The sequence below is a fragment of the Prionailurus viverrinus genome, chromosome E3 (genome assembly GCF_022837055.1).
Source record: "Prionailurus viverrinus isolate Anna chromosome E3, UM_Priviv_1.0, whole genome shotgun sequence".
In the NCBI taxonomy this organism is placed as follows: domain Eukaryota; kingdom Metazoa; phylum Chordata; class Mammalia; order Carnivora; family Felidae; genus Prionailurus; species Prionailurus viverrinus.
Window position 1 is genome coordinate 39,913,177 of NC_062576.1, and position 20,814 is coordinate 39,933,990.

The 20,814-nt window shown below is 56.7% G+C and overlaps 1 protein-coding gene across 1 annotated transcript; it reads right to left on the reverse strand.

The window, feature by feature from the left end:
• Nucleotides 1-488: 488 nt before the first annotated feature.
• CCNF (cyclin F) lies at nucleotides 489-20,741 on the reverse strand. The gene is made up of 17 exons (XM_047839369.1): nucleotides 20,695-20,741; nucleotides 19,741-19,895; nucleotides 18,412-18,518; nucleotides 17,349-17,416; nucleotides 15,480-15,733; nucleotides 15,120-15,173; nucleotides 14,365-14,469; nucleotides 14,006-14,083; nucleotides 11,794-11,945; nucleotides 9,141-9,305; nucleotides 7,254-7,377; nucleotides 5,237-5,417; nucleotides 4,808-4,895; nucleotides 2,742-2,841; nucleotides 2,538-2,665; nucleotides 1,643-1,812; nucleotides 489-1,007 (listed from the first exon to the last, which is right to left on the reverse strand). Exons 1-17 carry the CDS (start codon nucleotides 20,708-20,710, stop codon nucleotides 514-516), a joined length of 2,439 nt encoding a protein of 812 aa, XP_047695325.1. The 5' UTR covers nucleotides 20,711-20,741; the 3' UTR covers nucleotides 489-513.
• Between the last annotated feature and the right edge of the window lie 73 nt (nucleotides 20,742-20,814).

Below are 20,814 nucleotides of genomic sequence, written 5' to 3' on the forward strand. Positions count from 1 at the left end.
GAAGGGAACCAAGGCGGTACGAGGACAGTGGTGCGTGCGCTCAGAGAGGTCGGCTCCTCCGGTCACCTGAACCCCATAGATGCGGGGGGTGAGCTGTGCCAGGCCACCTGCTCACATGTGTTCTCAATGGTGAAAGCTGTCAGTTCCCGGGATGGGGCTCAGTGGGGCTGGGGACATCAGACATGGGCTCAAGTTCCCCAGAGAGAGGACAGACACAAGAGGGGACAGAGAAATGGGCTTCACAGGGCATGGCATGATTGCTTTGAGGCTAAACTTTCCAAAGGGAAGCATCGGAGTTTCTGTTCTGACTTAAGACGTTCTGACGGTTCACGTTGGGCTGTCCCGGAGAAGGAAACTTCACATCCCGCGTTCTCTCAGTTCCCTGTGTGAGAGCCACCAGGGTGCACACGGTGTCCGCCTCCGGAGCCCCCAGGCTCCCTAGTGCAGTGGCAGCCCCCCCCCCCCCCCCACCCAAGCAAACGTTGCCCGCAGCAAGTGCGGGCACTCATGGCCTCAGCAAGCAGGGCTCAGGCCCCTCTCCTCGTCCTCATCCTCCTCTTCCTCCTCCTCGCTGTGGGCAGATAGGTTTTTCCTCTTTACCTGTTGCTGGGGGGTGCTGCTCTCCAGGGGGCTTAGAGAGTGACACTGTAAACATGGCTTCTTGGCGTGCTGGCGGCAAGGCTGTGTGCCTGAGTCACTGTCCGGGGAAGGCACTGAGGTAGACCGGGGGGAGGCCCCCGAGACCCCGTCCACCGAGTCTGTGGGACTCGCGCTGCAGATGGAGGAGTACCCCGAGGTCACACTGTCCTTGCCTGGCTCCCTCCTGCCGTGGAGCAGAGGCTGGGGCCCCGGGCTCGGAGGTGTCTGGGTGCCCGGTACATAGGCGCGCACATCCTGGCGACCACCGGCCTCCGGGCAGGCCTCCTCGTCGCTTGATTCCTGGCAGCAGTGCTGTTCTGGGTTTAGATAGACCACGGTGACGTCGAGGACGCCGCTGGGTGCCGTCACTGTGGGAGACGTGGGGAGAGAGGTGAGGCGCTGAGCACTGAGTACCCCCTGTCCAGTCAGGACCCCCAGGGGCCCGTGTCTGGACCTCGCTGCACAGCCCCCCATACCGCTCTCCTTTGGGCAGGAGGTGGAGGGGGCCTCTCACGGTGACGTGGGGGACGGTAGGAAGTGACAATAAACTGATCATCAAGAATCTACTTAATCCCCAGTGGGCACAAGAGCAAGCAACCGGAAAGTCAGCAGAAACGGCCAGACCTAGGGTTCCTCTGTGTTTAGCTGCCCCAAAACACAGGGATGGAGCCTCCCACAGGTGGCCCTGCAGACGTGCACAAGGCACAGAGGCCAAAAGGGCGGTGGCCGGCACACGTCACACAATGTTATGTGGGTTCCAGGCAAGGTCTCTTCCTCTTCCCCTGCCCTGGTGAGGTCCTTCCATCAACACGGGCCTGGCTGGGGCTGGACAAAGGTCATCTCTCCTCCCCAAGGGCTGAGAGGATGCCCGCCCCACCCTGGCCCTGCTGTGCTGTTCTAGGGGCTCTGCTGCCTCACGCCTGCCTGTGTGCAGACGCGCTGTCCTGCAGGCGAGGCAGGGGTCTGGCGTGAGACCCCCACCCCTGGAGCCTGAGGCACTCACCGTCACCGTCCTTCTCGCCCTCGCTCTCCTGGTCACCCTCGTAGCCTGAGCAGTAGTCCAGGCTCCAGTCCAGGAAGCTACCCAGCAGCACCTCCTCCTGGCTGGACAGCTCCGCGGTGGGCGTGGTGACGAAGCTGCCCCTGTCCTCCTGGAGGCTGTTCTCCCGCTTCCTGCAAGGTAGGAGAGCCAGGGGCCGGGTCACGGTGGGCCGCAGCGTGGGAGCCTGCCCTGGCCCAGCGGGCGGTGCACAGGGACGACAGGACGACACAGCTTCCCGGCTGCCTGCCCTCAGGAAGCTCACGTCAAAGGGTCAGAGAGGCGGGGCCGGCAGCACCGTGACGGTCAGCACAACGGGACTTGCAGGATCACCGGGAGTTCCTCGGGTGGGTAAGTGGGCAGGGCAACTTATCCCAGGTGGTACAGCCAGGACATGGACGCGGGGGACACGTGTGGACATGCTCGTGACACGAGGGTAGAGATGGAGGGAGCCAGGGAAGCGCCCAGGACAGTAACCAGGCAGCAGCTGCGGGGTCAAGAGTGACAGCAGTGCTGTGGGACAGGGTGGCCGGCACACATCTGACAAGTGGCGGGGCCACAGGCTGAGCTGGGTCCACCCTGGCTCAAGACCTTCCTCCCTGAGCGGGAGCCATGTTAAAGCAAGAAGCAAGAGAGAGAGCTGCTCCGGAGGGAGAAGATGGAGTGGCAGGTGGGCAGGATCGGGCCTGGCTGCATTTTTTGCGGGACCTGCTGCTTCTCCTTGCTACGCCTCAGGAGCCCCCTGCCTAAAAGGGGGGAATGGAACCCCTCAGGCAGCTGCAGCGGTCACAAGGGAAGCCAGGCCCAGTGCGCAGGAGCCGACGCTGCGTTGCGCTGTTGCAGGACGGGGTTCACTCACCGCTTGGTTCTTCTTCCCGACGGAGAGCTGAGGAAGGCGTGAATGTCCCCCGCACTGAGGAAGGACGTGGGCTCCGGGCTGCCTTGCTTCACGCCCAGAGCTGCGCACAGCTGCCCGTAGCTCAGCACCTGAAACAAGGCCAGGGTTAGACGGATGAGGCCCCGGGGGCAAGCGTCTGGGGGTGGGAGGTGGGGGCGGGAGCACCTCTTCCCGGCTGATCTCTTCGTAGCGCTTGTCCTCGAATCGCTGCTTCACGGCGGTCAGAGAGACTTGCCTGTAGTCCTTGGGGGCGTCGTCGTGGAAGCTGCAAACAGAGGGACACGTGAGGGACAGCGGGGCCACATGCAGGGCTCTGGGGCATGCCTGGAGGGCAGATGGGGCACCCTGTGGCTGCACAAACAGGTAAGCGTGCAGTGACTCATGACCCAGCAATTCCGCTCCCAGCAGCGTTATTCGCAGCAGCCAAAGGGGTGGAAACCCCGATGTGGTCCGTCCATGCAGCAGAATGTGATTCTAGAGGAACATTACATAGGTGACAAGCTGGCCACAAGGGGCCATGTGATGTATAATTTCATTTCTGGGAAATGTCTGAAATGTCCAGAACAGGCGAACCCACAGAGACAGAAAGCAGGGGAGTGGCTGCGGGGTTGTGGAGGGATGGGACGGATGGGCAGCACGGGCGTGACTGCTGAGGAGTGCAGGGTTTCTCCGAAGGAGGAGGCGATGTTCTAAAATTGATGTAGTGATAGTCACACAACTCTGAACACAAATCGCACACTTAAAAAAGTTTAGTTTGTGGAGCGCCTGGGTGGCTCAGTTGGTTAAGTGTCCGACTTCAGCTCAGGTGATGATCTCACAGTCTGGGAGTTCGAGCCCCGTGTCAGGCTCTGTGCTGACAGCTCAGAGCCTGGAGCCTGCTTCAGATTCTGTGTCTCCCTCTCTCTCTGCCCCTTCCCTGCTCATGCTCTCTCTGTCTCAAAAATAAATAAAAACATTTTAAAAAAAAATTAAAAAAATGTTGGAAAAAAAAAATTAAATGGGGCGCCTGGGTGGCGCAGTCGGTTAAGCGTCCGACTTCAGCCAGGTCACGATCTCGCGGTCTGTGAGTTCGAGCCCCACGTCGGGCTCTGGGCTGATGGCTCAGAGCCTGGAGCCTGTTTCCGATTCTGTCTCCCTCTCTCTCTGCCCCTCCCCCGTTCATGCTCTGTCTCTCTCTGTCCCAAAAATAAATGTTGAAAAAAAAAAATTAAAAAAAAAAGTTTAGTTTGTAAATAACTGTTCCCAACTTATCTGGCGGGGAAATAAAAAACTCGGGAGGGGAATAGCCTAACAACTTTTGGGAGGCAGTATCAGGTCAGCATGGTTTGTGCCCCTAGTGTGAGCGGCTGTGGGGTCAGACACACACGCTGACCCCTCGACCTTCACCCGTGCTCCCCGCCCATCAGCTATGAGCGGGCACAAGAGAAAACTCATGAAGGACACGCCAGCCCCAGGAGATGCTGCCAGGCTCCTCACGGCTGGACTCACAGCTGGAGCGGGGACCAGCAGCAAGCACCGTCTATGAGGAGCAGTAGCCCCAGGGAAGGGGGTGTCTGGCCCGGACAAGCCGGCGGGGGAACCGGGGCTCAGGTCAGAGGTTGGGGTCTAGATGTTCTGGATCCCAGAGGTGTCCGAGGACAGGCAGAAAGCAGGAGCGCCCCAGGCCTGCATGCAGGGAAGAGGGCACTGAGTGCGGCCTGGCAGAGGGAGGAGGTTGCCGCGGGTTTGGGCAGATAAGCACGTGTCAGGAGCGGGGACCAGAGCAGAGGGGGAGCAGGGCCACGGCACGGGGCGATCGCGGCCGGCCGACTCCTGAGCGAGATGACACCGTGTCCCACGCTAACACTATCAGGGGTCAGGCGGCGGGCCCCGATGTTCCCCTGCCCGTCTGCCACCTGTGGAGTGAGGCTCGGGCTGGGAGTTGTTGCACGCACATCAAGTGTTATCACTGTGGAAACGGGCAACACGGCTGGCCTGGCGCTCTTAAATGTCAACTCTGAGACAGGCAGCACGCTGCAGAAGGTCTGTGTGTGGGCCCGCACACGAGTGAATTCCCCCCTGATCCCTGAGGACACACCCTCTATGGCAGCTGCGTGGGGGACTCATTTCCTTTCACTTAAAAAAAAAATTCTTTTTTAAATGAAGTAGGCTCCACATATAGCATGGGGCTTGAACTCACAAGCCTGAGTCACATGCTCTACTGATGGAGCCAGCCGGGCGCCCAGACTCACCACTTCTGATGAAGGCTCAAGACACAGGGTATGAGGTCTTCACAAGAGAACCCGGTGATGTCCCACAACCTTGTGGTCCAGGGCTGTGCTGGAGAGGAAAGCAGGAATGGGGGGGGGGGGGTGTTCTGACGGCCCCTCACGTCCCACTGCCCCAGTGGTTGTGTGTGGAGTTTTCTGGAGCTCAGTGTTAAAAACGCTCCACAAACAGAGCCTGCGTGCTCACTGTCAACAGTGTGGGAGATACTTAAGCTAGAACATCTCTTAATTGCACCCCCACAGAATGGCTTTTAGTCCATTCTGGTGTCTCCTCCAGGAAAGACGGCAATGCCTGTTCTCCCTCTCCATTGTGAGAATCGTGTCCCGCCTTCTGGAATCCCCAGTCCCTGGTTGGCTCCTGCTGAAGAGCAGACAGGAGGGCAGGCTCCTTACTCTGTCCGTGGGTCAGCCGCGCGAGCAGCAGGGCGGCCGCGGCCAGACAGGCCGGAGCATAGGTGGCCAGGCTGGTGTGCAGCAGGGACAGCTCACACAGGAAGCCACACAGATGCTGGGTTCTTGGAGCCTCAGGGACCAGCGTCAGCAGGACATCCTTGTAATCAACCACAGTGGGGACCTGGACGGGACCAGGAGGTGGGGTCTAGTGGGGTTTTGGCACGTGATCATGGTGGCTGGCCCCACCGTGTTCACACTGGACACCAGGGTGTGGCGGTGATGAGCTGTAGCCCTCGCCTCTTGCCCTGTGGATCCAGGAGGACTTTCCAGAGCAGGAAGCTCAATGCCATGGAGGGGCCCTTGATTCCTCCTGTCCCCTCCCCTGACTTCAACTCTGATTTAAAAGGAAAAAGCATAGGGCTGACTCATCTTTGACAAAGCAGGAAAGAATATCCAATGGAATAAAGACAGTCTCTTTAGCAAGTGGTGCTGGGAAAACTGGACAGGCAGAAGAACGAACCTGGACCACTTTTATACCAGACACAAAAATAAACTCAAAATGGGGCGCCTGGGTGGCGCAGTCGGTTAAGCGTCCGACTTCAGCCAGGTCACGATCTCGCGGTCCGTGAGTTCGAGCCCCGCGTCAGGCTCTGGGCTGATGGCTCAGAGCCTGAAGCCTGTTTCCGATTCTGTGTCTCCCTCTCTCTCTGCCCCTCCCCCGTTCATGCTCTGTCTCTCTCTGTCCCAAAAATAAATAAACGTTGAAAAAAAAAATAAATAAAAAAAAATAATAATAAACTCAAAATGGATGAAAGACCTAAATGTAAGACAGAAAGCCATTAAAATACTCGAGGAGAAAGCAGGCAAAAACCTCTTTGACCTTGGCCACAGTAACTTCTTACTCAACACGTCTCCGGAGGCAAGGGAAACAAAAGCAAAAATGAACTACTGGGACCTCATCAAAATAAAAAGCTGCTGCACAGCGAAGGAACAATCAGCAAAACTCAAAGGCAACCGACAGAATGGGAGAAGGTATTTGCAAACGACATATCAGATAAAGGGCTTATATCCAAAATCCATACAGAACTTATCAAACTCAACACCCAAAAAACAAATAATCCAGCGAAGAAATGGCCAAAGGATATGAACAGACACTTCTCCAAAGAAGACATCCCGATGGCCAACCGACATATGAAAAAATGCTCAACATCGCTTATCATCAGGGAAAGACAAATCAAAACCACAATGAGATACCACCTCACACCTGTCAGAATGGCTCACGTTAACAACTCAGGCAACAACAGATGTTTGGCGAGGAGGCGGAGAAAGAGAATCTCTTTTGCACTGTTGGTGGGAATGCAAGCTGGTGTAACCACTCTGGAAAACAGCATGGAGCTTTCTCAAAAAACTAAAAATAGAACTACCCTACGACCCAGCAACTGCACTACTAGGCATTTATCCAAGGGATACAGGTGTGCTGTTTCGAAGGGACACATGCACCCCCATGTTTATAGCAGCACTATCAGCAATAGCCAAAGTATGGAAAGAGCCCAAATGTCCATCGATGGATGAATGGATAAAGATGATGTGGTATATACACACAATGGAGTATTACTCGGCGATCAAAAGGAAGGAAATCTTGCCATTTGCAGCTACGTGGATGGAACTGGAGAGTATTACGCTAAGCGAAATTAGTCAGAGAAAGACAAAAATCATAGGACTTCACTCATATGAGGACTTAAGAGACAAAAAAGATGAACCTAAGGGAAAGGAAACAAAAATAATATCAAAACAGGGAGGGGACAAAAGAGAAGAGACTCTTAAATATGGAGAACAAACAGGGTTACTGGAGGGGGTGTGGGGGGGACGGGCTAAATGGGGAAGGGGCATCAAGGAAGCTACTCCTGAAATTATTGTTGCACTACATGCTAACTTGGATGTAAATTAAAAAACAAATAAATAATAAAAGAAAATAAATACATAAAACTAAAAAAGGAAACGGCAAACGGCCACTTACTCGAATCCTCCCTTCCAGGGCAGAGATGATCTCTCCCATCATCCTCACCAGGTCTTCATACTTGTAGGTGTTGTCCGTGAGCCAAACTGCCTCTCGGATTGTCAGGATCTCTCTGCTGATGAACCTAGAACGTCAAGAAGGGGTCTGAGCACGGAGTCTGCTATCCTTGCAGGCCACGGTCACATGAGGCCCCAATGCCAGAGGGGTCAAAGAGCGAGAGGACCCGAAGAGGTCGTGTGGCCTGGCCTAAGGGTCTGCGGAGGAGGAGGGACCAAGGCTGGCAGTGGGAGTGGCCGGGCTGCCAGGCACGGAGGCGTTTCTGTGAAAGGCACCCACGAATGACCTGCCCGGTTGATCCTCTTAATGACCTGAGGATGACAGCAGCTTCTACGGAGCAGAAACAACAGTTTAGACCCAGAAGGCAGGTGAGCCGGCACAGCCGGAGCTGCGGGGTGTCTGAAGGTCTGTGCTCAGCACGGGGTCTGGCCGCAGGAATCCTGGGTGTCCCTAGTCAGCCAGCCACCCTGTTCTCTCCTCTGCAGCGGCACCAGGGAGCAGGGAGCATGCCGGTCCGGTGACCTGCCGGGAAGGGAGCAGGGCCGGGCCCGTGGCCGCTCCGTCCTGGGGGCCCTGCAGCCGGCCCACTTGCCGTCAGCTTGACAGAGCGAGATGGGAGGTGTGGGGACTGCAGGTGCACGAGGCACGAGGCCGGAGTGGGGCCGATGGGGGCTGGGCACATGGAGCACTCAGGGAGAGGCTGAGGCAGGCACTGCCCTGAGCAGGGGTGGGGCATCTCCTCTAGGATCTTCTTAAAAAACATCTCGCCACTGGCCCATCGGTGGTCCGGGATTTTGGTGACTGATTGCTAGGATGTAATTACCCTGCTCAAACATGAGAAGGTGGGGCCTGTCTGTTCAGCCACCTCTGGTGACGCTGGGTCCACCGAGCACGTCGGGCGTGGGGGGAAGGTTGGCGTGTGGCTGCCTGCTGGCGGCCCCGAGGCCATGCTGGTCTACAGACCACAACTCCAGCTCTCGTCACGGCCATGTGACCAAGATTGCTGCAAGTGGTCACGCTGGCCTCAGGGGTCACGGGGGATGGCAGAGAGTAAGACGGGAGCTGGGGCTCTCTGTGACCTTGTGACCTGGGAAAACTACCCCAACGGCATCGGCCTGGAGCCCTTGTCTCTGGGTCACTAAGCAAGAGAAGTTGGCGTCTCGAGTTCACGCCGCCGCGTGTGGCCACCTGTGCCTCACCCCCCAAGGTCTACAGAGCAGGACGGTCAGCCTGCAGAGCCCTGCCCAGGGGGACCGGCAGGCCATGCGGGGGTGTCTGGTGTACGGAAACAAGGACACGCACGATGTGTGGTGCAATCACTGTCCACACCGCTTCTGAAGGTAAAGGCGGGCTAACAGGTACTGGCTGAAGGACCGCAGGTTTAGGTGAAACGGAAAATGGTTCCATTGGAAGAGTCCGAGCCGCCGGAGTGCAGGCAGCTGTGTAAGGAGGTGCCCTGTCTACGTGGTGGGGGTCAGCTGGGGGCGTGAGACCACCGGTTGCAGGTGTCCGACGACACAGGCTTGAGAACTGGACTGCCGCGAAGTGGTCTCTCCCTGACCTCGGGACCCCGGGGCAACCCACTGGGCCCGTCCCTCGGTGCCATGTAATCCGCAGGAGCCAGGGGAGGAGGGGCCCAGCCTGAACCTGCCAGAGCGAGGCCCAGTTCTGGGGTCCTGCTCACCAAAGTTCAAGTCTGCCATCCCCACGTGGGAGAACTATGCTGTGTGGGCACTCCCTAAAATTAAGACCCCCATCTAATGAGGTGGGACACTGAAAGGCCAGCCTGTCGTGTGTCATCCCACAGGCCCTGCCCCGGGGGCCCCGTACCGGGTGCAGATGACCATGCAGGCGATGCCCAGCAGCTGGAGCCTGTACCGAGGCACGAGCCTCCTCCGCAGGTACCGGTCCACGCACTCCACAGTCAGGTGCAGGCACAGGCTCGTGAAGTCCTTCATGGTGGCGACCTCCACCAGCCAGTCAATCAGGATGTACCTGCAGGGAGAGCACCAGCCCTGGAAACTCGGGCGCACATTTGTGAGCGTCCCATTCTCGCCTGGCCCGTCCGTCCTGAGGGAGTGAGCAGGTCTTCCGCAGCATTGCCCGTTGACCCAGGAACTTGTCCCAGCCTCAGGTGCGGGGCAGGCCCCAGGTCTCCCACCTTTGTCCTTGGGAGGAAGCTGGGCTCACACATCTGTGTACCCTGCTTTCTCCCACAGCCACTGCCAGGTACCGAATGAGCCCAGACACAGGTCAGGGGTAAGGTGGGTCCACCTGGTAGAGTGGGGACGGACAAAGATCCCAGGAGTGGGGAAAAGTCGCTTGAAGGGAGCAAGACCTGGGGCCCTCCTGCAAACCCACATTCTCCCCGAGGAGCAGCTCACCCATGGGGTCATTTCTCACGACCCTCTGCTGCGGGGAAAGAGCCGGCAAGAAGCTAAAGGGGGAGGATGCATGGAGCCTGGCAGAGGTTCTCGGGCACCCAGCAACTCTGACGGAGCTGACAGATGCAGGGTCCTCCTCGAGGGGCTAAACCCAGGGCCAGAGACATCACGTGGGAGGGCTGGGGGCCACGGCAAGGACACCCCGGTAGAATAAGTGCCTTTCTGAACAAAAGAGAGGAGACCCGGGTCTCTAAGCAGAGGGGAAAGAGGGACCAGACGTGAGAGAGCAAAGGAAGACGAAGCTGTGGGTTCTGGGCAAATGTTCCAGGTGCCAGGCAGAAGCACCTGTCACAGGCAGAGGGGAGGAGGGAAGGGTGGGGCCGAGGTGGTGGAAGAGAATGGGGAAGAAGAGGAACCTGCGTTTCCTCCAGGACGAGGAAGACCACTTGAGCGCCAGGTGTTTGGGGCTTAGACCAGCCACTACAGGAACAGAGAGGAAGCTGTCTTACCCGACTCAGCGACATTAACGATTTGAGTTACGAAAACAAACCGAGCAAATTGTGCACTTCAAAATGGCTAGATCTGGGGCACCTGGGCGGCTCAGTCCGTTGAGCATCTGACTCTTAATTCCAACTCAAGTCATGATCTCACGGTTTGCTGGGATGGAGACCAGTGTGGGCATCTGTGCTGACGGCACGGAGCCTGCTTGGGATTCTCTCTCTCTCTCCCTCTTTCTCTGCCCACATATGCAATCTCTCCCCAAATAAACAAACTTAAAAACACAAATTAAAAAAAAAACGAAAATGGCTAAATTTGAAACACCACGTGACACGTCAATGATTCCTCAGTGTAAAAACAAAGGTGGCTGTTGCCCGGTACAGAGGAAAATAAAAAGCTCAACTCAAAGACTGAAATGATACTGCTATTTCATTTAAAAACTATGTGTGTGTGTGTATATATATATATATATATATATACATTATATATATACATATGCGTATATATATACATATATATATGTATATATATATATATATCAGTCCTCGTAAGGAATAAAGTGCGCCCTCCCCCGCCAAAAACAGAAGAGCAGCAGCCCCAAGAAAGGGCCGATAGGGAGGGGCACACGGTGTTCTCCGTGCACACCTAACAGAAGGAAGGACAGCTGGGCGAGGAGGGCGCTGCCACCAGCACTGGCACAGGGTTCAAAAGCATGACAGCTTGATGACATTTGATGCAGCAGCAAAGGACGACCCACCCCTGCGCTGTGTGCAGGAGATCAAGCCTCTCCAGCAAGGCCTGATCCTTTTATTTTAATTATTTTCTTGAAGTTTGCTTATTCTGAGAGCGACAGAGGCAGCGTGAGTGGGGGAGGAACACAGAGAGAGGGAGAGAATCCCAAGCAGGCTCCACACTGACCGCACAGAGCCCAGTGTGGGCCTGAAACCGACTCACCGTGAGATCAAGACCTGAGCCGAAACCAAGAGTCGGAGCCCCCCAGGTGCCCCGAGGCCTGGTCGGTTTAAATGTAAATGTCCACTGAGCAATTATTATGAGCTGGGCATCATCTGCCGGAGTGTAGCCAGAGCCTCATCGTTATAAATCCAAAGTGTATTTGAAATCTTGTTCGGGCTTAAAAAATGGTCTGCGTTTTCCACTTTACTTCCTAGCATATTCTGCGTCTGAGTGAAAAACCTTGGGGGTGAGCGGGCTGCAGGAAGAGGCAGGGTGCGAGGGCTGGACACTGCCCGAGAAGTCACACTTGACGGCCACGGACCCTCCTGCACCACACCAATCCTCACTTGAGGTGGTTGTTTGGCGGCCAAAACTGGGCATATGGATCCCCTCACTTTAGAACGACACTTAACGTGCTTTCACACATCCTGAGGCTTAAAAAGGAACTCTGGAGCACAGACATGGGGGATGTTTGCTCTTCAAAGGCCCGGATAACTAAGGCATCGCTGGCTTTAGAAAACCAAAACCACACACACACACACACACACACACACACACACACACACCACACGACGGCTCCGTCATCCGGGTGCCCGGCGGTCACTCTGCCCGCACCCCAAGCAGACGCCCTCCCTCAAGGGCCTCACCTCATCGTGTCGCTGAGTCCCTTCTGCACAGAGAAGACCTGCTGCTTGCTGACGGCACGGGAGGCCTGGAACAGCCGGCGCACGACCCCGTCGGTGACCTTCCCCTCCAGTCCGAGCTGGCCCCCGTTCGCACAGGCTTTGGCTAACGACAGCTGTGGGACACACAGGCGTGTGAGCAGGAAACCTCAGGCTGCCGGGGGAGAATTGTGGGTGCACAGCGGTGCTGACGCCTCAGCCCCCTGGAAACAGCGCGCCTCAGGTTTTGACTATTCTTTTTGAAATAAATGGCGTATCTCGTGATAACATGTCTTAAAGGGGACGAAATGTGCACCACCGAGTCAGCACAGCAAAGCAGCCAAAGCTGGTTGGAGGCTCAGGTGATCCGGCTTTCGTGTGTGTTTTTTTAAAGTTTATTTTGAGAGTGAGCGAGCACGTGCAGGCGCACTCAGGGGAAGGGCAGAGAGGATCCCAAGCAGGCTCCACACCGTTAGCACAGAGCCCAGCGCAGGGCCCCATCTCATCAACTGTGAGATCGTGACCTGAGCCGAAATCGAGAGTTGGATGCTTAACCAACTGAGCCAGCCAGGTGCCCTTCAGATGACCTGGCTTTAAAACCTGGATCTGTGTGACATCGCAGGCACACTGGGGAAAAACGCTCTGTGCCTCAGTTTCCCTTCTCATGAAGCTATGGTGACACGGCTGTGCACAGGCCCCGCTGGCACCCTCTAGGCCCGAGACTAACTAGCAACCGTTTCTAGACACTTTCCTTCCAGATGTCCCTACACATTTGTAACTGTGTCCACGCATTCCAGATCATAGCACACGCACGTTTTATCTCTTTGCTCACCTAACAATTAATACGGCTCCTTGCGACATAAACGCCTGGAAGCGCGTTTCGAGTGTCTTCCTGGTGCGTGTTCACTACTTCGTGGAACATCTCTGTGCAGCCATTGTCGCGCTTGCCCTGCCTGCACAGGGCGGCTGTGCCAAAGTCTCTTGCTTCTCCCGCCCAAGTATTCTCTTAAAGGGCTGCACCGATTTTCACACCAGCTAAGAGAATGTTGTTCTAGTGCACCTCTGCCGGCAAAAACTGCTACCGTTAAAAATGCGTATTTTCAGAAGTTAGCAGCTATACACTCAACGTGTACAGAAAAGATACCTATACACCTATCATTCGTTAACGTGAGCAGCCACAATCTCATTTGAATGTGTGGTCAAACACTCCTGGGTTCTGACCGTTTCTTTTCTTTTCTTTCTTTTTTTTTTGAGAGAGACAGGGAGAGAGAATCCCATGCAGGCTCCACCTCCACATTGTTAGCACAGAGCCCGACGCGGGGCTCAAATTCACGAACCATGAGATCATGACCTGAGCTGAAGTCAGATGCTTAACCGACTGAGCCCCCCAGGTGCCCCTGACCAGCTATTTCCATTTCCTCTTCTCTGGGAATGTATGGAGACCCTCTGAACGTTTACTGGAATACTACTATTCTTACTGATTAGTTTGAGCTTCTAAGAAAACCACATGGCTCATTGTCACGTTTACTATGAATTCGCTGACTGCCTCAGGTGTAGCCATTACACTGCTCTGTCACACGTCAGGCTGGGCCGTCTACCACTTTATCATATCTTCCCTTTTAAGGGCAGATGGCTCTCCAGCAGTCAGTTGGTGGGGTGACAACAATCTGAGTTTCTACCTGCTTGGCCAAGGGGGACTTCCTCTGATTTGTCTTCAACAACAATTCTTTACGGCTGCAACAGGAGGGCATCTGGGGGACACCAAGTGCAAATCCCCCACGTCCTGGTTCTAACACTGATGTCTCGGTGAGCAGGTCAAGCGACAAGAACAGGAGAACGTTCCACACACCCACCTGCTCCCAGAAGATTCCCATCTGTCGCCACAGCCCCCCTCCAGGACAACTTTGGGGAGGGACAGGAATGTTACCAGCAGACGGAGTGCACCTGCACTTAAGAATGAAGAGGCCGGACGGCCGGCTTAGGGGCAGTGGGCTTGGAGGCGACGGGGTGCTGGGCAGAGATGAAGGAAACCCTTCCAGGCTCTCCTCCCTGCACACCCCAGAGCTAAATTCCCATAAGGCCTGCGGCCGGCCCTGGGTCAGTCTTCCTGCCTACAAATGGGAGCCCGGGTGGTATCGGCCCCCCGGTCCCCACGGGAGGAGGCAGAAGAAGTTAGATAGGCGGGCTCCCGCCTCACCTGTGCTTCCCAGCAGCCTTTGGCAGCGTAGTCCCTGAGTTTCCGGAAGCTGTGGAGGCATCGTCCAGGATCGGACATCTGTCAACGGGAGAAAGTCACCATGTTTTTATACAGCTGTCTCTGGAGAACTCAGAACCAACCCACGGGGCTCTTACATGTCCCTCCCGACACCCCCAGGGGTCCACAGCTCGGTGTTCTTCCCAGCCCCTCATCCCCCAAGCGACCGTGGTCGTTGGGAGCAGCTATGGGAGCGGCCTGCCGACCGCGGCTCCTGGTGCCCCGGGAGTTGCCCAAGGACCCCGTTCCGGCAGAACCTGCACCATCGGTACACCACCCTCCCCGCCCCGGGGGCCACTCACGTCCGTCCTCCTGTCACGTTCCCACAGGAGATACGAGCTGGCCAGACAGCCCTGGCGAGCAGACTCTTCAAACAGGTCCCGGGCCTGCTGCTTCCGCTCTGCATCCTGGAGCAAACCCAAGCACGGTGCACTCTCCTCTCACCCCTTCTGCGGAGTCACCCTACTCGCCACCTCTCAGGAACCACCTCCGTGGCTCTTACTTAATAAAGCGAGTTAACTAAATGGGAGTAGAAGCGACCTCTCTACAGACGTGCGCTTGGACGATGACCGGGAGAGCGAGCTTCCGAGCTCCGCCTCCCAGGCCCCGTGTCCTCCCAGATGACATTTGCGTCTGGCTGGGCCCCAGAGCCCTAGCTCTGCTCTGGGCCACTGGCCGGTCAGCCCTGCACACTAGGCCTCCCAGATAGGGACGCTGGGGGCTTTCTCAGGGCTGCTCCCCGTCCTTGCTCACTCTCAGCGCCCCTCCCCGCTTTAACAGAAAGCCTCAAGTGCAACGAGGCCCGTGGGAAGAGCGGGAGGGGCTGCCCGCGGCGCACTCAGGTGCTCTGCCCGCTCCACTGCGCTGCCGGCTCAGGGTTCACACCCCGCACAGCCTCTCCTGCTTCCCACTCGCCTCCTGGTCCTCGCTGTGTGCGACCACCAGAAGGGTGAGCAGCACGGAAGCGCGGGCCCGTGCTCCACGGCTCCGTGTGCTCACTGGGGCCAGGGACACATCACCCAGCACAGGGTCCAAGTGGACGGACCAATCGACTCACCTCAAAGAGACTCAGCACTCTCCCCAGGCAGTGCAGTATGGATGCTCTGTGAGTCTGAGACGACAGGAGGGAGAAGCGTGATCACCAGCGGAAAAGGAACTTCCAGCCGGCCACCCTTCCCCATCTACGCGTTCTCGTGACCCCTGCCGCACTAGGGACCGCTCCCTGATTCCGGGCCTCCGGGAGCCTCGGTCCTGCATTTCTAGCCCAACCCCCCACGTGACTCCCTGGGAGTACCAGCTCTGAGATTTCCTGTCACGCTGGCTCATCTGCAACCTGCCCCCATGCCCACACTCTCAATTTTCTGCACCTCCACTGTCCGGGGTGTCTGGCTTTCCACCGTCCAGCGTCTCCACTCACCCGGTGCGGCTCGGACCGCCCGGCATGCGGGCCCCATGCGTGTTCCTCAACGGGATTCACTCCCTGCAGCTGGCACTCTGCCCTGAGGCTCTCGTGAACCACAGCCTTGCAGCAGCTTCCAGACACCGACCACGGAGGGCGGATGAAGAGCCAGATGAAGGGCGTGCTGCCCGCATTCAGTTGCTCGGCGAGACTGAAGAAGCGAGAGGCCTTCAGGCCGTTCACTTCCGCACGGGCTTCGTCAGACACAGAAACTGCGGAGATGGACAAGGTGTTAACCCAGGGGTGTCTCTGGAGCACAGGTGCACAGCGTTCTCCATGGTCTTTTCTGGAAGTCTAAACGCTCACGCCAGGGGCGCCTGGGTGGCTCAGCCAGTTAAGCGTCTGATTTCAGCCCAGTTCGAGCCCCACATCAGGCTCTGTGCTGACAGCTCGGAGCCTGGAGCCTGCTTCAGATTCTGTGTCTCCCTCTCTCTCTGCCCCTCCCTCACTCCCCCCCCCCCCAAAGTAAATAAACATTAAAAAATAAAATAAAAGCTCACGCCAGCTGCTGGTGCATAAGGAGAGCGGAGCCTCACAAGACGGGGACCCCGCGCCTTTTCTTCTCTACGCTGTGGGTCACCTGCCCCGGCTGGGGTCCTCCCGGAAGCCTGGGTTCTGAAGGTCTGGGAAGATGCCCCCACAGAGGCGTCACATGCCCACCCACCCTCTCTCCTGCAGGGAGCAGTAGCCTGGACTTCAGCTAAAGGGTATGGTGTTTCTTTTAGGGGTAATGTTCCAAATTTGGATGTTGGTGATGGCTGCACAACTCTGCAAATACACCAAAACCCACCAGACTGGACTTGAGATGGGGGAAGTGTATGGTATGTGAGTTAGGTCTGGGAGTCACTGTGGGATAGGGGGGTGGGGCAGGGGCACCTCTGGGACCTGGAGGAGGACTGCCCATTGTCTCTATCAGTCACGACCCCGTCAACCAGCCCAACAGGGGCTACCTCTCAGCAAGATGCCAGACGTTTTACAGACAGAAAAATAGCGGCTACCACCAAATGTTTATGCACTTTGGGAGCAGGGACTGGACAGACCGCAGGCTGGTTCTGTGTGCTAAGCAAAGAGGTAGGCACTGGGAGAGGCGAGGGCCACACAGGTTCTCCCACGGAGCACCTGCTCCATGGGGGTGAAGGAGATGGGCACCAGGCTGGCTCTGACCTGCTTGTACCTGCCTTCCACTGGAGCCTGGGCTACTGTGTCACTCATGCCTTGTAGCGTAAGGCACGCTTTGCTGCCCCAGAGTGTCACGAGGGACCTGCGACCAAGCAGAGGAGCCAGCATCTACCCGTGGGCAGTGGGTTAATGGGACGGAGCGGGGGGCTGCTGGGGGAGGCTGGCTTGCTGGAGTAGCCCCCATCCTGAGTCTCTGCTGACTGGGACTAAAGCATTTGTTAAAACAAGGTTTGTTAAGATAATTAAAGCGTATGGAATCAAAGTTGATCAGCGGGCCCCACAGCAGGGCACCCCTGGGCACAAGCTCCCAAGGGGAGACGGCGAGGCAGACTGCCAGACGTGGCAAGAGTGATGACGGAATGCTGACCCTCGGAAGGGCTCATGCGTATCCTAAAACATCCACGCTGGGGCGCCTGGGTGGCTCAGCTGGCTACGTGACTGACTTGGGTTCAGGTCATGATCTCGAAGTTCGTGACTTTCAGCCCCGCCTCGGGCTCTGTGCTGACAGTGCGGAGTCAGCTTGCGATTCTCTCTCTCTCTGCTCCTCCCCCATGCTCTCTCTCTCAAAATCAAAAAATAAACTTAAAAAATGAGTGAAATACCAATGCCAAGTGGGGCAAGGTCAGCCCCGGCCCCGCAAGGACTTACGGCCTTCGTTGTAGAGGTAGGCTATCCCCAGCTTCACAGCGGCTTCAAAATTTCCCTTTTCGGCAGCCCTAGACCATTGAAAACATAAAATGTCACCTGATTTCATTCCTTACGGCTTATGTGCCACCACACCACTTGAAGGTAGAACATCTGATTTTTAACTGAGAACTTTTTAGGTAATACAGTTGAATGTCAATTATCCACGTCAGGCTGTGACACGGATGGACCTTAAAAACATGCTAAGCAGAAGTCGTCAGCCACAGAAGGCCACATGTTGCACAACTCTGCTTACGCGAACTGTCTGCAACAGACAAATCCATACACAAGAAGGCATATTAGGGATCACCAGGGGCAGGAGAATACAGGGAGAACGGAGTCACCACTAACGTCCACCCCTATTCATTTTGACTTTGTTTGGGGGTAACGAGAACATTCTGAAGTTAGTGGTGACGGCTGCACAACTCTGAATGTATGAAAAGCCACCGTGTGGCACACTTAAATGGATGAACCATACAGTATGTGGCTTATGTCTCCGGCGGCCTGACCGGAACCACTGGCACGCCTGAGTGGCAGCTGTGGTCACTGGCACACTGGGGTCCACAGGCCAAGGGGCTCACGCCTGCTCTGCCCTCCCTCTGGGGCCCAACTCCAGCAGGACGATGGCATCAGCCAGGGAGCAAAATGCAGTAGGAGTTAAATCACACAGTTTTGATTTGAAGAAAAAACAAAAGAGCATTAGGTGAAATTGCCACACGCAGGTGACCTGTAGCTGAGTCATGCAGACTGGTCCCAGCCCAAGTGAGACCCTTCAGAAGCACGACAGGAACTAATGAGTCAGGCTGTGCTGGTGGCACAGATGGCCAATGACTGTGCTGTGCGTGACTAGGTGGGTGACGCTGACAGTCCTCAGTCACTCCCTGGGTGGGAGGGGGGCGGTGAGGCGCCGGCGAAGGCGACAACAAGAAGGAAACCCTTCCCACGTCAGGCCCTGGGACACAGGCTGGCATGCCAGGGCGGCCCAAAGACAGGGGAAAACTGAGCTGTTCTCAGGGTGCAAAGATACCTTTCAAAGAGCTTCAGGTTCTTTGGAGAAGGCCACAGCTCCTGGAAGCTGGCACACGCCCACACACTGGCGTGGCTGTCCACCAGGTTCTTCAGGTGAGAATGCACCTGCAAACAGGGGGAGCAAGCGGGGTGGGGGGCTGATCAGGGGTCCTCCCGGAGGCCCGGCTCCTGGAGCTCTTGAGGACAGGACACAGACAGATGGGGTGTTCCTCCCCACCCCGGCGGTAAAGGTCCCCCCTTCGAGTAGAAGAAACAAGTTTCTCTGTGGCTGTAAAGGAGTAATGGGGGACACAGTGGGACTAGAAGGGGGAATGAGTACAAACACTGAGAAAGAGGGGGTGATACCCCCGTAAGGGTGTCTGCAAGGGTCAGGGAAACCGATGCTAACAGGAGAAAGGGAAATGGACATTTGCTCTGTGCTTCTCTGCCTGTCTTCTGCCTCGGGCCTGGCTCATGGGAACATGGCTGGAGCCTAGAAGTCACCAGAGGCTCTAGGAAAAGACTGATAAGTCACCTGAGTGGCTGAGTGTCCAAATCTTTTTATCAGCTCAGGTAGTGATCCCAGGGTTGTGAGTTTGAGCCCTGCATACGCTCTGCGCTGAGCGTGGAGCCTGCTTGGGATTCTCTTTCTCCCTCTCTCTCTCTGCCCCTCCCCCAGGTACATACACACACTCTCTCTCCCCTCTTTCAGAATAAACAGGTATTAAAAAAAAAAAAATTAAAACGTAATACCACCCTGGACAGAGGCAGGAAGCGGGCCGGCTGGGAGCTCTGAACACAGGTGAGCATTTCAAGCATTTAGGTTCCCACTTCCATTGAAAACTCAGCACCCGTGGATATTACGACCACAATGGAAGTGGCTTTGGGAGTGCGAGAAACAGGTACCTGTTGGGAGTTTTCCCACAGATTTGCTGTATGGCCTTGATTCAGTCGCTCAGGATGAGGCTGCACCAACATCCGTCAACTAACTCGCAGGGACCCTTTCAGGGCTCCATGTGACGGGAGATTTGTCCTCTAGAATATATTTGTGTTCTTTTTAATACTATCTTATTTCTTGAGGGGTGAGAATTTCACTGCCACAAATCTCACTGTTAAAATAAACATTGCAGCAAACACAACCGAAACTTGGTGTGCTATGTTTCCACTTTGCTGCTTGCCTGCAGTGGGGACCACAGCGTCTGTTAACAACATCACCCGATGGCCTCTGCCCTTCTTTGTAGCCAAAATTTTGTCCCAACATTTAAGAACAGGGAGCCTTGATGGCATAACCAGCAGGTTAGTGACACCAGCAAGCTGCGACTGGCGCTATTTTCATCCTGCAACTTACAGCTCGGACAGCGAGGATGTCCCCCACAGAGAGCCATTTCAGGATATGAAAGAGCACATCTTCAGGGAGGCTCAGGATGGTTAGGTTTCGGGGTCTCCTCCTTATTCTCCGCTTTGTAGGGTAACAGAAACACTTGGCACACCTGCAGTGGATGACTGAAGAAAAACGGCACAATGGTCTGGGTGATGGGCTGGAAAGGAGCGGGCTGACAGTCACTGTCCCCCCCCCCCAAAAAGAACCAGCCACATGCCTACTCCCCAACATTAAGGGAATAATGGTAGCTGAGTTCCGTCAGACGTCACCATTCATTCCAAAATTCAATCAACACGTATGGTGAATAGCAGATAATCATGGAACTTGGCCAGCGGGAAAAGAGGCAGCAAGGCTGAGGAGGTTCTCGCGCATCTCACGCTCAGGGAAGCCGCTCGGACCCCTGCCCACGTCTGCTTCTCTTTGCACACAGGGCTACACGGAAGAAGTCCCTCACCGGCAGGCACCTGGTCTCCTACCCGCTGCCCCCCTGCAAGACCCCCTCCGCAGCCCTTCCTACCCTGCCCAGCCCTGCCCCTGGGTCACCTACCAGCAATTAACGGGCTGCGACGGCCCCACGCACCCGCGGGGCGACCGGCGCCCACCGAGCACCTGGATGTGACCACCACACCTTCCTGACCCCGGGACTCTAGGTCGCACGCGGACTCGCTTAGCGGCCACGGTAACAGCTAGCGAAGGGGCGGCCGCGCTCACCGCCCCCCGACAGGTGCGGAGCCCCGCGCGGGGCGTTCACTCCAAGCCCACCCGCCCCCGCGGCGGCGCCGGGCATTTAAACCGCGCGCCGGGCGGGCGCCATCGGGAAGCCTCGCGCGCCGGGCCGAAGGGCTGGAGCCGCCCCGCTCCGTGTCAGCCCGCCGAGCCCCCCCGCCCCCGCCGCCCCCGCCGCCCGCGCCCCACACTCACCACCGCCGCTCCCCATCACCGCCGCCGTAGCCGCCGCCGCCGCTCGCGCCCCCGGCCGCCGTCAGCCCCACGCGCCCCGCGCAGGCGCAAACTCGCCCCGCCGCCCGCCTGAGTTTTCAA